This window comes from Enoplosus armatus, chromosome 1, assembly GCF_043641665.1.
Source record: "Enoplosus armatus isolate fEnoArm2 chromosome 1, fEnoArm2.hap1, whole genome shotgun sequence".
Lineage (NCBI taxonomy): Eukaryota > Metazoa > Chordata > Actinopteri > Centrarchiformes > Enoplosidae > Enoplosus > Enoplosus armatus.
The window spans coordinates 10,949,225-10,962,651 of record NC_092180.1 but is presented as its reverse complement, the minus strand read 5'-3'; the positions used below and the strand labels follow the sequence as shown (position 1 = coordinate 10,962,651).

The window sequence follows — 13,427 nt, the reverse complement described above, 5'->3', positions numbered from 1 at the left end:
TGACAATGATTTATTAAGGATGTTCATTGTATTCACAGTGCTGTGAGAATCTGTGTTAGCCTTCTCGAGAGGTGGCTGCAGAACCACAGTAATGCCACCTACCCTTTCAGTGACCAGGTCCATCCAGCCCAGAGAGAGAAGGCCTTCATGGCCCCCTACTTCCCTCCTAACACAGAACTGTCACATGTTACTGCTAATACAGTACTGCTCAGGTCATCTCAAACAGCTAAGAGAGACAGAGAGACTGTAGGGATTTTATTTGACTGAGTTATTTTCTGCAACCCAGAACCCTATGTTTTAATAAAAGAAAACCCATTTGGATGTACGTTAATGCAATGTACACGTAATTTGGTATTGTAAACAAAAGTTTTAAGTTTTAATTGTGTGTATTTTTCAGCTTAAGGAGACGAGAATTTGAGCTTTAGCTGTACCTGTCCTTGTTTGAGGCTGTTGTTGTCTTGCCTCTTGCTGTATTGCATGTGACAAATAAATTGATTGATCCAGATAGAAAAATGGTTTGTGGGTGGTGAGCTTTGTCAACACTGAAAGTCCGTTGCCCCTTCTACCTTTAGTCCTAATGTCTGCGAATCTACAAAATTACACAGAAACCTCCTCTATTTATTAAACGATTAGAGTGCCAGATCAAATATCAGCTAGTTCTGCCTCATTGGGCATTCATTTCATTGGGGCCAAACTTCTCCTGTCTGATGTGTGTATGAAACACTTACAGTTTTTTTATGTTTTGTGAATAAATGTTTTTTCCTGTTTGTTGTTATGATGCATGATGTTTAAACTGGTATTTGTTAAATTAATTTTGTTTGTACAAACAGCTGAGGTGTAATTTCTCATAGGTTGCTTCTTATATGGTGTTTTCTGTCCATATTCTATGCAACATAGGCAAGTCATTCAGTAGCCACTGCACTTATCAGCCAGACATTACTTTCCATGAAGGGTTTCTTTTATTGGCATGTCTAAAAAGGTTAGTGTTAGCCACATAACCTCTAGCTGGGCCTTGGATATCCCGTAGCTTCTTCATCTCTTTCTTGGCCTTTTTGAAGCTAGGCACCTTGTTTTAAATTTCAGTTTTGGTTTCTCCGGCAACACCACATCTTCAGAGGTAAAAACACAAATGAGGAATCATGAACATCTAGCAAATCAGATGAACTTTTGACTCTTATGTTGACACAGCTGATACAACACACGTTGTGCTGTTCACTTTTAATTCTATTTAGAAATTAACCATAAATACAATATAGTACATAGTAGGACAGAAAGAGTGTGATGAACCTCTGGTGCAGTTCAGACAGAGCAGTGTTACCGGACAGCTGTCTGGAGACTTCACAGAAATGTTTACCACTTGTATACAACTTGTTCAAATATTGCAGCATAAATGTCAAAGTCCTTTGACATTTTCCTTTTAAAAGTGAAGAGTCGGTGGCTTTGCTGTATCCTCTTGGTGTTTTATGGAGACTTGATTTGAGCACTGATCTGTCTCCATCTCTTTCAACATGCTGCTGTTGCTCCAGTGCTTTTGCCTGGTCCTGCTATGTCTGACGAGCCTCAGAGGGGTGGAGGCTCAGTTTCCACGTGCCTGTACAACACAAGAGGCTCTGAGGACCCGGGTGTGTTGCCCCCTCTTTAACGGCTCTGCTTGTGGGTCTAGCTCAGGGAGAGGAGACTGTGAAACACTTCAAACAGACCTCCCAAAACCAGTGGACTACAGGGTGAACTGGCCTCACGCCTTCTTTGATTCAGTGTGTACATGCCGGGGTAACTATGATGGATATGACTGTGGTCAGTGCCTCCCGGGCTGGGCAGGACCCCAATGTGACAAACCGCACCTTGTGGTGAGGAAAGAGATAACAGATCTGACTGATTCTGAGAGAGAGCACTTCTTCGCAAGTCTGAACCTGGCAAGATATAGCACCAGCAAGCGGTATATGATCTTGACAAGCAATGACACAACAGTGACTGGGAACTATGAATTTCACAACACAAGTGTCTACGGTGTGTACATATGGATGCACTACTACGCATCTAAGAGCTACGCTGGGACTGAAAATGATTCTGCACACCAGGGCCCTGCTTTTCTCTTCTGGCACCGAGTGTTTCTCCTCTTTATTGAGAGAGATATCAGGGAGCTCACTGGGAACCAAGATTTCTACATACCATATTGGGACTGGACCAGGACCGACCACTGCAACATCTGCAACAACCAGTACTTTGGGGGAGTTGGCCAAGATGGTCGTATAGACAGTGCTTCCCTTTTCTCAAAGTGGACGGTGAGATATCATTCTCATTCTTCCCCAAACACCTGTGCTTTCTCTTCTTCTAACTCATGTCCTCCTCTTTCTTTGCTCCACAGATCATCTGTCCGTTTGAGGAAGGTCTTGGTATAATCTGCTCCCCCGCTAATAACTCTGATCCAGAGCATCTGATCCGCAACCCTGGCAATGATCCAGACTCTTCAACACTGCCAACCGCTGAGGATGTTGAAAACACATTGGCAAAAGAACTTTTTGACACTCCTCCATATGACAGAACTTCTAGGAACAGCTTCAGGTGTACGCTAGAAGGTAAATTAAATTGCCTGATACGTAAATTATATTTCTTATAAAGAACAGGTGACTTTTACTTTGTTCTTTTGTCCTCCCAGGTTTTGAGATTCCAGGCAATACCCGACACCTGAATTCCTCTATGCACAACCTGGTCCACAATTACTTCAATGGCACTATGTCTAATGTACCCACTGCAGCCAATGACCCCATTTTCATGGTGCATCACAGCTTCATTGACAAGTAGGCCATGTCATTTTAATTTTAACTTTAAAAAAGGATAGGTTCACATTTTTTGAAGTGTCTTTGAAAACAGCACTGGCATGCCTATGTGTACATTGAAGTACGGAAAGGATGATTGCGTGACCAAAAACTGTTTCAATGTACATAAGGGCAAATATCATTTTAACACAAACTTGAAAAAATGTGAACCTGTCCTTCAATCTTTGAAAACAAAGATGCAATTTTTGGTGTCCACCTTGGACAGTGCATTTGAGTTCACTTCAGCTTATTAATGACAATGATTTATTAAGGATGTTTATTGTATTCTCTGTGCTGTGTCAATCTGTCTCAGGCTGCTCAAGATATGGCTGAGGCACCACAGAAACGCGACCTACCCTGTTAGTGACGAGGTCCATCCAGCCCAGAGAGCGGATGCCTTCATGGCCCCCTACTTCCCCCTACGCACCAATGGCTACTACTGGGACAAGGACACTGAGTTCCTGGGTTACACTTATAAGGAGCACAGCCTCGATCTCTCTGGACCCGGGAATAGAGTAGCGAGACAAGCAGCAGGTAGAGATAATTATAAAAGCAATGTAAGAACAATTAAAACATAAAGCATTCCTGTATGTATCATGGTGCTGGACATGAAAAACATATCCCTCATTATCAGGTCTTCAAGAGGAATCTACTGGCAGTGGGGTCCAGTGGCAGTGGCCTGTCCTGGGTGTATTCAGTATTGTATTTCTCTGCGTTAGTGTTGGAGCTGCTATTAAATGCAAAGGTAAGAATTATTATTAATTATGAATTAATTTTTGGAAGACTGTGATGACTATAACCATTATGGAGAGGTACATATTTGCCTAAGGTGAGCCATCACTTTTTAACACTATACCTATTTTTGATTACTCACAGAGGTGGACACTCAACCAAACTGGAAAACTTATTACATCATATTACTTCTCAATTACTCTCACGTCTTTGAATTCAGTTTGATTACAGGTCCAACTCTCTGTATGCAGTCTGGATTAAAGGGAGGAATGGGAACAATGACAAATCATCTGCAGCAGATGTTGCATCAAGTGGGGCTCATTCACCAGATCCATCAGAGGGGAGAAGAGACAGCGTGGAATCAACTGTAAATGTGGAAACACACCTTTAGATTCAAAGCGATTGAGAGTGAATCAGTTGCAGAGCACAGATGAATGACAGATATTCTATATTAGCACAGCATCAGATGAGACTTGGTGTTATATAATCTATATAGTCTTTCATTATGGTGTCATCTATTGATTTCTTTTATTGATTATTAAGTGAATTCCTGCAATAAATCCCACCTTTGTGAAGGATATAATGTTCAGTTTTTGTTCCAACTTTGAAGAGAAGTGTTGATTCACCTTTATGGTCATTTTAGAGGCTGCAGTTGAATCCTACAGTTGAGGCCAAAATTATTAGCCCCCCAGGAATTATGGAACATTTTCCTAAAATTCTGCCCAATGTTTGCATCATTGATAAAACTTGATATAATCAACATTCACCAGTGCTATTTAGTAGCTTTTGGTACATTGTGGAATGTGAAATAAAATTTTAGGCTTGCTTTCTATCAAATATAGTGAAAAATGGGGTGGTCAAAAATATTAGTCCCCATGTGAATTTTTGCTTTCAAAACACACCTAATCAACCAATCAGCTATCAAACCACACCTGTGCAGTCAACTGGCTTCCTAACAACACCTGAGCATTCAATCAGCATTGAGCTTTTCCTCTACTTAAGGGACTCCAAGGAACAGGGCACTTGAACACATTATTGAGAGGGACTACTCTTACTCACCATGCCAAAGACAAAGGAAATCAGTCTTGAGCTCAGAAATAAGATAGTGGAGGCTCATAATGAGGGGGAAGGCTATACTGCCATTTCCAAGCGTTTTACAGTGTCTAGAACAGCTGTACGTTGCATCATTGCTAAGTACAAGGAGACAAATTCTGTAAGAAACAAACCTGGGCGTGGTCGAAAGCACAAGATTTCAAGAACTCTGGAGAGGAAAATAGTCAGAGATGTCAGCAAGAAGCCACGGACATCTGCCAAGATGATTGTTGCTGACCTAGCCTCTGCTGGAGTTGATGTTTCAAGGAACACAGTTGTGAGGGCTCTTCATCGTGGTGGGCTTCATGGCCATCGTCCCAGAAGAACCCCTTTACTCAAAGAGCGACACATCAGAGCCAGACTGAGGTTTGCATGTAAATATCTGAAAAGTAAAGATGAGTTTTGGAAGTCTGTCCTTTGGTCTGATGAGACTAAACTGGAACTGTTTGGGCACATGGATGTTGCTTATGTTTGGTGAAGAAAGGGAGAGGCCTTCAACCCTAAGAACACAGTTCCCACAGTTAAACATGGTGGTGGGAGCATCATGCTCTGGGGCTGTTTTGCAGCCTCAGCCTTTTTCGGGTGCATGGCATCATGAAAAAAGAAAATTATGTTGACATTTTGAGGGATAATATGAAGAAATCTGCTCTTAGTCTAGGCTTAGGTCGTCGCTGGGTCTTCCAACAGGACAATGACCCAAAGCATACATCAAAATTGGTCCAACAGTTCTTAAAGGACACCAAAACCAAGGTCCTGGAGTGGCCCACACAGAGCCCAGATCTCAATCCTATTGAGAATCTGTGGCGGGTGCTCAAAGTGAATGTCCATGCTTGGAAACCATGCAATTTGGACCAGCTGGAACAATTTGCAATGGAAGAATGGGCCAAAATCCCTCAAGAGACATGTGCCAACCTTGTAAAGAAGTACTCTAAGAGGTTGTTGTCAGTTGTGGCTCAGAAACGGTACACTATTGACTATTAATGGCCAGGGGGCTAATAATTTTGGCTGTGTCATTTTTGCCTTTTCTTGTTTCAACTCGGTGCATCAATAAAATATCCTAATCAAACTTTGTGGACATTTTGTCTTTGATATTTTGTAAACAAAAACTATAAACACTTGTTGTTAATGGTCATTTCCACGAAGAAATCAAGGGTTTTGTCTGATTTCACAAGGGGGGCTAATAATTTTGGCCTCAACTGTATTTGTTATATCAAATAACTCAACAGAGAACCTTTAAACATGGCAAGAGAACAAGAAGTAAAGGGCAATATGCTGTTTGTAATTTGACTTCTAAAGGAAAATTAACATATTTATTAAAGTCTCCAAACCTGAGACGCTTCAGCTTTAATATCAAAACTCCTTCAGATGGTTGCTTTGTGGCTGAAAGCCAAAGCTATTTCTTGAAGTTAATCAATCACTAGTGGTTATTGTGATCAAAAGGCCGCACAGTGCAGGTGCTGATTCTAAGTCCCATGGTAGAGGAGGTCATATTTATCTATGGAACTCTGGACAATCATCCTCCCACGCATGGCTTGATTTGAGGTATAACTTCTTATAGGGGCTGCTTATGGCGTTTTCTGTCCATATTCTATTCAACATAGGCAAGTAACTCACCTTTTTCACAGTAACCACTGCACTTGTCAGCCAGATATTACTTTCAATAAAAGGTTGCTTTCTGTCCATAAAATGAATTAGTATTAGCCACATAAGCACCACAAAACCTCAAAGGGCAGGACAGGACTTTTGCTTTACTTTATAATCTTTTGAAACTTGCATTGTTTATCCACTTGCAGTTTTCTTCTTCTCTTTTGTTGCCACAATGCTACATTTTATGGTAAATTACCATCAACAAATGTCCATTTGGAAATAGATGAATATGAGGGACATCAGGTGTTCACCCACTTCATCTGATAAGACATTCCCACTCTTTATGAGAAAGGTGTTTTGTATTAAACAACATGTTAGGGGATTCAACAAGTAGGCCGAGGAAGCAACTGATGAGGTGTTTCCTGTGCTAAAAACATACACATTTGCATCATGTCACTCCATGACACGTGTTAACGGCCCTCCTCTGTTGAGTGATGGATACAACACGAGATACAAACAGTACAGGGAGCTGCTCATGAGAAGGACTGCTGTACAGCGCCACAAGTGATCAATAAATCTACAGGGACTCTACCAAACCAGATGAACTTCTGGCTCTTATGTTGACACAGCTGATACAACACACGTTGTGCTAATCACTTTTAATTCTATTTAGAAATTAACCATAAATACAATATAGTACATAGTAGGACAGAAAGAGTGTGATGAACCTCTGGTGCAGTTCAGACAGAGCAGTGTTACCGGACAGCTGTCTGGAGACTTCACAGAAATGTTTACCACTTGTATACAACTTGTTCAAATATTGCAGCATAAATGTCAAAGTCCTTTGACATTTTCCCTTTAAAAGTGAAGAGCCGGTGCCTTTGCTGTATCCTCTTGGTGTTTTATGGAGACTTGATTTGAGCACTGATCTGTCTCCATCTCTTTCAACATGCTGCTGTTGCTCCAGTGCTTTTGCCTGGTCCTGCTATGTCTGACGAGCCTCAGAGGGGTGGAGGCTCAGTTTCCACGTGCCTGTACAACACGAAAGGCTCTGAGGACCCGGGTGTGTTGCCCCCTCTGGAACGGCTCTGCTTGTGGGTCCCGCTCAGGGAGAGGAGACTGTGACACACTTCAAACAGACCTCCCAAAACCAGTGGACTACAGGGTGAACTGGCCTCATGCCTTCTTTGATTCAGTGTGTACATGCCGGGGTAACTATGATGGATATGACTGTGGTCAGTGCCTCCCGGGCTGGGCAGGACCCCAATGTGACGAACCGCACCTTGTGGTGAGGAAAGAGATAACAGATCTGACTGATTCTGAGAGGGAGCGCTTCTTCGCAAGTCTGAACCTGGCAAGATATAGCACCAGCAAGCGGTATATGATCTTGACAAGCAAAGACACAACAGTGACTGGGAACTATGAATTTCACAACACAAGTGTCTACGGTGTGTACATATGGATGCACTACTACGCATCTAAGAGCTACGCTGGGACTGAAAATGATTCTGCACACCAGGGCCCTGCTTTTCTCTTCTGGCACCGAGTGTTTCTCCTCTTTATTGAGAGAGATATCAGGGAGCTCACTGGGAACCAAGATTTCTACATACCATATTGGGACTGGACCAGGACCGACCACTGCAACATCTGCAACAACCAGTACTTTGGGGGAGTTGGCCAAGATGGTCGTATAGACAGTGCTTCCCTTTTCTCAAAGTGGACGGTGAGATATCATTCTCATTCTTCCCCAAACACCTGTGCTTTCTCTTCTTCTAACTCATGTCCTCCTCTTTCTTTGCTCCACAGATCATCTGTCCGTTTGAGGAAGGTCTTGGTATAATCTGCTCCCCCTCTAGTGACTTTGAACATCTGATCCGCAACCCTGGCAACGATCCACACTCTTCAACACTGCCAACCGCTGAGGATGTTGAAAACACATTGGCAAAAGAACTTTTTGACACTCCTCCATATGACAGAACTTCTAGGAACAGCTTCAGGTGTACGCTAGAAGGTAAATTAAATTGCCTAATACGTAAATTATATTTCTTATAAAGAGTGCCTTTTACTTCACATCTCAGCCATCAGAATTTCAACTATTCGTAAGTTGTGCAAGTAAGAAGAGTAAGATGTAAAATAAGCAAAAATAGGGTGAGGAAATTTTAAATCTAGTTAAAATTTGTTCTTTTGTCCTCCCAGGTTTTGAGATTCCAGGCAATACCCGACACCTGAGTTCCTCTATGCACAACCTGGTCCACAATTACTTCAATGGCACTATGTCTAATGTACCCACTGCAGCCAATGACCCCATGTTCATGGTGCATCACAGCTTCATTGACAAGTAGGCCATGTCATTTTAATTCTTAATAAAAAAGGACAGGTTCACATTTTTTGCATTCTATTTGAAAACAGCACTGGCATGCCCATGTGTACATTGAAATATGGAATGGATGATTGCAAGAACAAAAGCTGTTTCAATGTACATAAGGGCAATTATCATTTTAACACAAACTTGAAAAAATGTGAAGCTGTCCTTCAAAGATACAATTTTTGGTGTCCACCTTGGACAGTGCATTTGAGCTCACTTCAGCTTATTAATGACAATGATTTATTAAGGATGTTCATTGTGTTCACTGTGCTGTGTGAATCTGTGTCAGGCTTCTCGAGAGGTGGCTGAGGCACCACAGTAAAGCGACCTACCCTGACAGTGACGAGGTCCATCCAGCCCAGAGAGCGAAGGCCTTCATGGCCCCCTACTTCCCTCTACGCACCAACGACTACTACTGGGGCAGGCACATCCACAGCCTGGGTTACAGCTACATGGAACACAGCCTTGAACGCTGTGGAACCGAAGGATTTGTTCCGTTTTTCAAATGCGTGTTTAGAAAAGCTGAAACATATTATAACATATTAAGATTTCTTTTTAATATTTAGTGCAACTCCTTAAAACTCTGAAATACATATTGCTACCTGCTTGTATGAAAAGGTAAGTTTATGATTGTAAACACAATCCAGACATGGTCTGCTTCTCTTTACATACAAAAAGTATGAAAAATGTTAAAAGCATAAATAGATGATACAGTGAAATGGGGAAAATTATGGTGCAAGATAAAATATAAAAGTTTATTATAAAAACATGTACATTGGATAAATTAATTGTATCTCGGCACTGATGTGCAGCTCTTTTCCATGGGAAACATCATGATGACACTGCATTTTCACAAGAAATAGATCAAATCTGAATTAAGTTGCAGAACCCCATTCATTAAAATCATGATACTAACAGTATGTCCCAGAGGTTTGGGTTCTCTTGCGTGCACATGTTCTTTAATGGTGCCCTGTGGAGTTTCTTGTTATTTACAGTTTGTGTTACTCACCAAGACAAATTGTGTGTATCCTTGAGGTCTCACAAATGTGTTGAATACATTTCCTTCCTTCTAAAACATTTGTTTTAAGTTTGAAACCTGCATTGGTGTTTACTAGCTTGCTGTCTTCCCCTTCCTGTCTCACAGTATGTCCACATTAGTGTGTTTCTTGACATGTTACGTGTCGCTCAGATTGGCTGAAATATGCATCACGTCAGACGCCTGGATGCAGGCTAACAAAATGGGGAGCCACACATAAAAACATTACTCCATGGCCTAATAGTGATAAAAAAAAAAAAAAACTCCACAGGGAACCTTTAAACATAGCAAAAGAACAAGAAGGGCAATATTCTGTTTGTAATTTGACTTCTAAAGGAAAAACAACATATCCATTAAAGTCTCAAAATCTGAGACACTTTAACTTTAATATCAAAACTCCTTCAGATGGTTGCTTAGTAGCTGAAAGCCAAAGCTATTTTTGGCAGTTAATCAACCACTAGTGGTTATTGTGATCATAAGGCCGCACAGTGCAGGTGCTGATTCTAAATTCCATGGTAGAGGAGGTCATATTTGGGAATATTTTGAGGATCGATGGGACTCTGGACAATCATCTTTCCACGCATGGCTCCTCTGTATATAACCTCAATCAGATCCATGAAATCTTGCTTGGTCTTGAAGCTGCCGACAAACTTGGTGTGATCTGGGGAGCTGAAACAGAAAAAATTAAAGGCAGTAATTTATAGTTTATGTCTTGATATGCATCCTTAATGTTCAATGACCAGATCGGGGCTGGCTAGTCAGTGACTTTAATGTAGATCTGAAATTATTAGATTAATGGATTATTCAAGCCAGAACACTCATTCATCAACTATTATAATATGATACTATGATAATCGAATAATTGGTTTAAAAGCCAGCTTCTCAAATATAAATGTTTGCTGCTTTTCTTAAACTACATGAGTTTGGGGACCATTGGCTAGACAAAGCAAGCTATTTAAAAATGTCAACTTGGACTTTAGCAAATTGAATATTTGGGGGGTTTGGACTGTTGGTTGGGTTGAAGATGTCAACGGGCTCTGTAAATTGTGTTGGAGATGCAGATTAATTGATAATGAAAATAGTCAGTTTCAGCCTTATTTTTTACAGCATTTTGACATGGGGAATCGTACATATACTTATCAGACAATTACACATGCAGGGGGGAAAACTCAATAACTTTACTGTTACTGTTACCGTTCACTCACCCATAATCGACTTTCATGTGCTGTCCGTTGAAAAAAAAAACAGTGGAGGGGATGTAACTGATGTCAAAGTATCTTGTGTAGATGGGAGCTTTATCCACATCAACAATGTAGATGGACGCCATGTTACTCAGGTCGTGGGCAGTTTTGGAAAGCTAGAAAGGACAGAAATGACAAATTAGCAAAAGGCAAAATAGTCGTGACACCAACATTGAGCAGCCGTTAAGTTATTTGCATTAACGGTCCCGCTTACAATCTCATCCAGCTGGAGACAAACCGAGTCTTCGTCTCTTCCAAACCTCAAAACCAACACTTTTTCTGCTACGCCTTTGATAACTTCATCTATGTCTTTTTTGCAAGTTAATTTTGGCAAAAACAAACTCATTTTCGAGGCTAACAAAGTAGCTTCCCTTGTTTTGCTAGCAGAAGGAAATTACGTCATCATTGCTGTACGACGCTGTGAAAAACTCCGGCTAGAAACTACATGAAACTAACGTTCATGTAAAAATGATTATTATGAGTCATATCGACGCGTCATGGAGAGTGAAAGCTGAAACAAAATTTACATTTATATATCATGAAATACTTTTTTTTGATCAGCTTGATAAACATTAAGATCAGACAAGTTATGTCATGCCATGTATGTTAGTGGCATTTCACTACGACATATTACAGTGTGACCCACATGTTTAACAACGTGACCTTCCAAAAATATATGACAAGCACGCCGTGACAAGTGGATACAATGTCGGGATTCTTCTGGACATTTAGCAAGATAAAGATGTTACTTGTAACATTTTCATGACAGCGGACTTTTGTTCCGCATAACTTCTTCAAGACAGTGACAGTCCAGCAGTGATAGTCTATATTTCCTAGTTTTCGTACGTCTACAGCTGCCGTTTAAAATAATCTGTCGCGATGTTACGGTGCTTAACTACCCAGGGTTTTTATGAACTCTGGAAATGCAGTCATTTTGTGGCATCCTGTGTTACCAAGAGGAAGAGAGGAAGTTTCCCCCCAGTCAGCAGCGCCCGTCATCACCGAATACAAATCCTTACTCGCCACTTCAATACTGGGAGCCCACTGTGGAAAGATGCCCTCCAGCCAAAAACAGATCAATCCGAGGAAACACAGACAATAGATCTGGACAAATGGAAATCTGTAATGAGATCCCAAGCGGCATCAGAAGAGAAACAGCAAGTCAATGAAGAGGAATCAAGTGATGATGATGAAAACCTCAAAGAACCAGGAGGTGATTTAAAGGACAGTTCTTCACTGGAAGCAACCCGGGATGTGGTTGTAATGTGGCGGCTAGCTGGGAAGCTTGTACCTCAAGAGATGACTGACAAAGAGGTTCAGACACTGGCAGAGCTCACCACCAAGTCCTCCAGGAAGAAGTACCTGAAGTACCTGGCCATCAAGGAGGGCCACAAAAGGGCCCGTAAGGAGAAGCAGCAGAAGAGGAAGGCAGTAAAAGAAGCCTCAATGGAGCAGAAAAGAGAACAGGACGGCGATGCAGAGGAAGGGGATGATCAGAGAGGACAGGGGCTTAAAAACTCATTCCTCCGCCAGTACTGGAGTCGCTCCCTGGACAAGCTGCTGGCCTGGAGGAGCGCCCAGGCCATGCTGTTCGGTCAGCCACTGGTGTTTGACATGAGCTATGAGTCCAACATGGCCAGGCGGGAGGTGGAGAACACAGTGTCCCAGCTGATGGAGGTTGAAGGGTGGAACCGGCGTGCCACTGAGCCCTACCACCTCCACTTCTGCAGCCTGCACCCAGACGGGGCCTACAAGCAGGAGCTGCTCAAACGGTACGGTGCAGAGACCTGGGACCGCCTGCTCATCACCAACACTGACCTCCAGCATGTCGACCTGTTCCCCCGTGATCGGCTCGTATACCTCACCGCAGACTCCCCCAATGTTCTCCGCACGTTTGACCACTCCAAGGTGTACATCATTGGAGCTCTAGTGGACCGGTCCATCCAGTCAGGCTTGTCGTTGGCCAATGCCAAGCGTCTGAAGCTGGCCACAGCCCGCTTACCGCTGGATGAGTTCCTCCAATGGGAGATTGGTGGCAAAAATCTTACTCTGGACCAGATGATCCGCATCATGCTCACTCTCAAGGAGACAGGGAAATGGGAGGAGGCGTTGAAGTTCGTGCCTAAGAGGAAGCATGATGGCTTCCACCAGCAGCAGACACAGAAAGAGGTGACCAATAACAGAGTTAGGGGTGTCACAAATCACGGACCGAGAGAGGATGGTAACAGGTTAAGATCTGGTGAAAGGACATTTAAAAATGAGGGCCAAAATCTTTACAGGTCCCCCAAACAGTCTGGGTTCACTAGTAGAGACAGAGTGGCTGGACTGCCCAATGACAGAGAAAGCAAACCAGCTGCAACCAGAGTACGGACATCATTTAAGAGCAACATGGAGGGAAGAAAAGGTGCAGGCAAGATGTGGAGAAATGAAGAGTGAAGTCGACAAAATGTGTAACTTGGGTCAATGAGGACATGTCTGTTTACAAGCACTGTCTGAGGGAAGTGGTGAATAAAATGTTGTAATAGGTAGCCTTTGGTGCTTACTCATTTGTTCCAATG

The 13,427-nt window shown here is 42.3% G+C and overlaps 4 protein-coding genes across 4 annotated transcripts; 3 read left to right on the top strand and 1 right to left on the bottom strand.

Moving 5' to 3' along the window:
- Window positions 1–1,508: 1,508 nt before the first annotated feature.
- On the top strand, window positions 1,509–3,939 carry LOC139281778 (tyrosinase-like). The gene is given in 6 exon segments (XM_070901793.1): window positions 1,509–2,282; window positions 2,366–2,576; window positions 2,657–2,798; window positions 3,130–3,350; window positions 3,451–3,638; window positions 3,769–3,939. Coding segments are annotated over 6 exon segments (1,707 nt in total).
- Window positions 3,940–7,176: 3,237 nt separating this feature from the next.
- Window positions 7,177–9,790, top strand: LOC139285362 (tyrosinase-like). Its single transcript, XM_070905929.1, has 5 exons — window positions 7,177–7,950; window positions 8,034–8,238; window positions 8,424–8,565; window positions 8,882–9,083; window positions 9,782–9,790. The coding sequence occupies exons 1-5, from the start codon at window positions 7,177–7,179 to the stop codon at window positions 9,788–9,790; spliced, it is 1,332 nt and encodes a 443-aa protein (XP_070762030.1).
- txnl4b (thioredoxin-like 4B) lies at window positions 9,176–11,229 on the bottom strand. The gene is made up of 3 exons (XM_070908359.1): window positions 11,084–11,229; window positions 10,834–10,985; window positions 9,176–10,297 (listed from the first exon to the last, which is right to left on the bottom strand). The coding sequence occupies exons 1-3, from the start codon at window positions 11,213–11,215 to the stop codon at window positions 10,132–10,134; spliced, it is 450 nt and encodes a 149-aa protein (XP_070764460.1). The 5' UTR covers window positions 11,216–11,229; the 3' UTR covers window positions 9,176–10,131.
- A 519-nt stretch (window positions 11,230–11,748) lies between these two features.
- On the top strand, window positions 11,749–13,388 carry trmt10c (tRNA methyltransferase 10C, mitochondrial RNase P subunit). Its single transcript, XM_070909770.1, has one exon. It carries the CDS (start codon window positions 11,749–11,751, stop codon window positions 13,303–13,305), a length of 1,557 nt encoding a protein of 518 aa, XP_070765871.1. The 3' UTR covers window positions 13,306–13,388.
- The last annotated feature ends 39 nt before the right edge of the window (window positions 13,389–13,427 follow it).

Excerpts from the sequence above, each read along its gene's own strand:
- LOC139285362 (XM_070905929.1), top strand. The coding sequence starts at position 7,177 with ATGCTGCTGTTGCTCCAGTGCTTTTGCCTGGTCCTGCTATGTCTGACG. Across the intron at positions 7,951-8,033 it reads CCCTTTTCTCAAAGTGGACG|ATCATCTGTCCGTTTGAGGA; the intron begins GTGAGATATCAT and ends TTTGCTCCACAG. Across the intron at positions 8,239-8,423 it reads CTTCAGGTGTACGCTAGAAG|GTTTTGAGATTCCAGGCAAT; the intron begins GTAAATTAAATT and ends TTGTCCTCCCAG.
- txnl4b (XM_070908359.1), bottom strand. The coding sequence starts at position 11,215 with ATGAGTTTGTTTTTGCCAAAATTAACTTGCAAAAAAGACATAGATGAA. Across the intron at positions 10,986-11,083 it reads GTCTCCAGCTGGATGAGATT|CTTTCCAAAACTGCCCACGA; the intron begins GTAAGCGGGACC and ends TGTCCTTTCTAG. Across the intron at positions 10,298-10,833 it reads CACATGAAAGTCGATTATGG|CTCCCCAGATCACACCAAGT; the intron begins GTGAGTGAACGG and ends TTTCTGTTTCAG.
- trmt10c (XM_070909770.1), top strand. The coding sequence starts at position 11,749 with ATGTTACGGTGCTTAACTACCCAGGGTTTTTATGAACTCTGGAAATGC.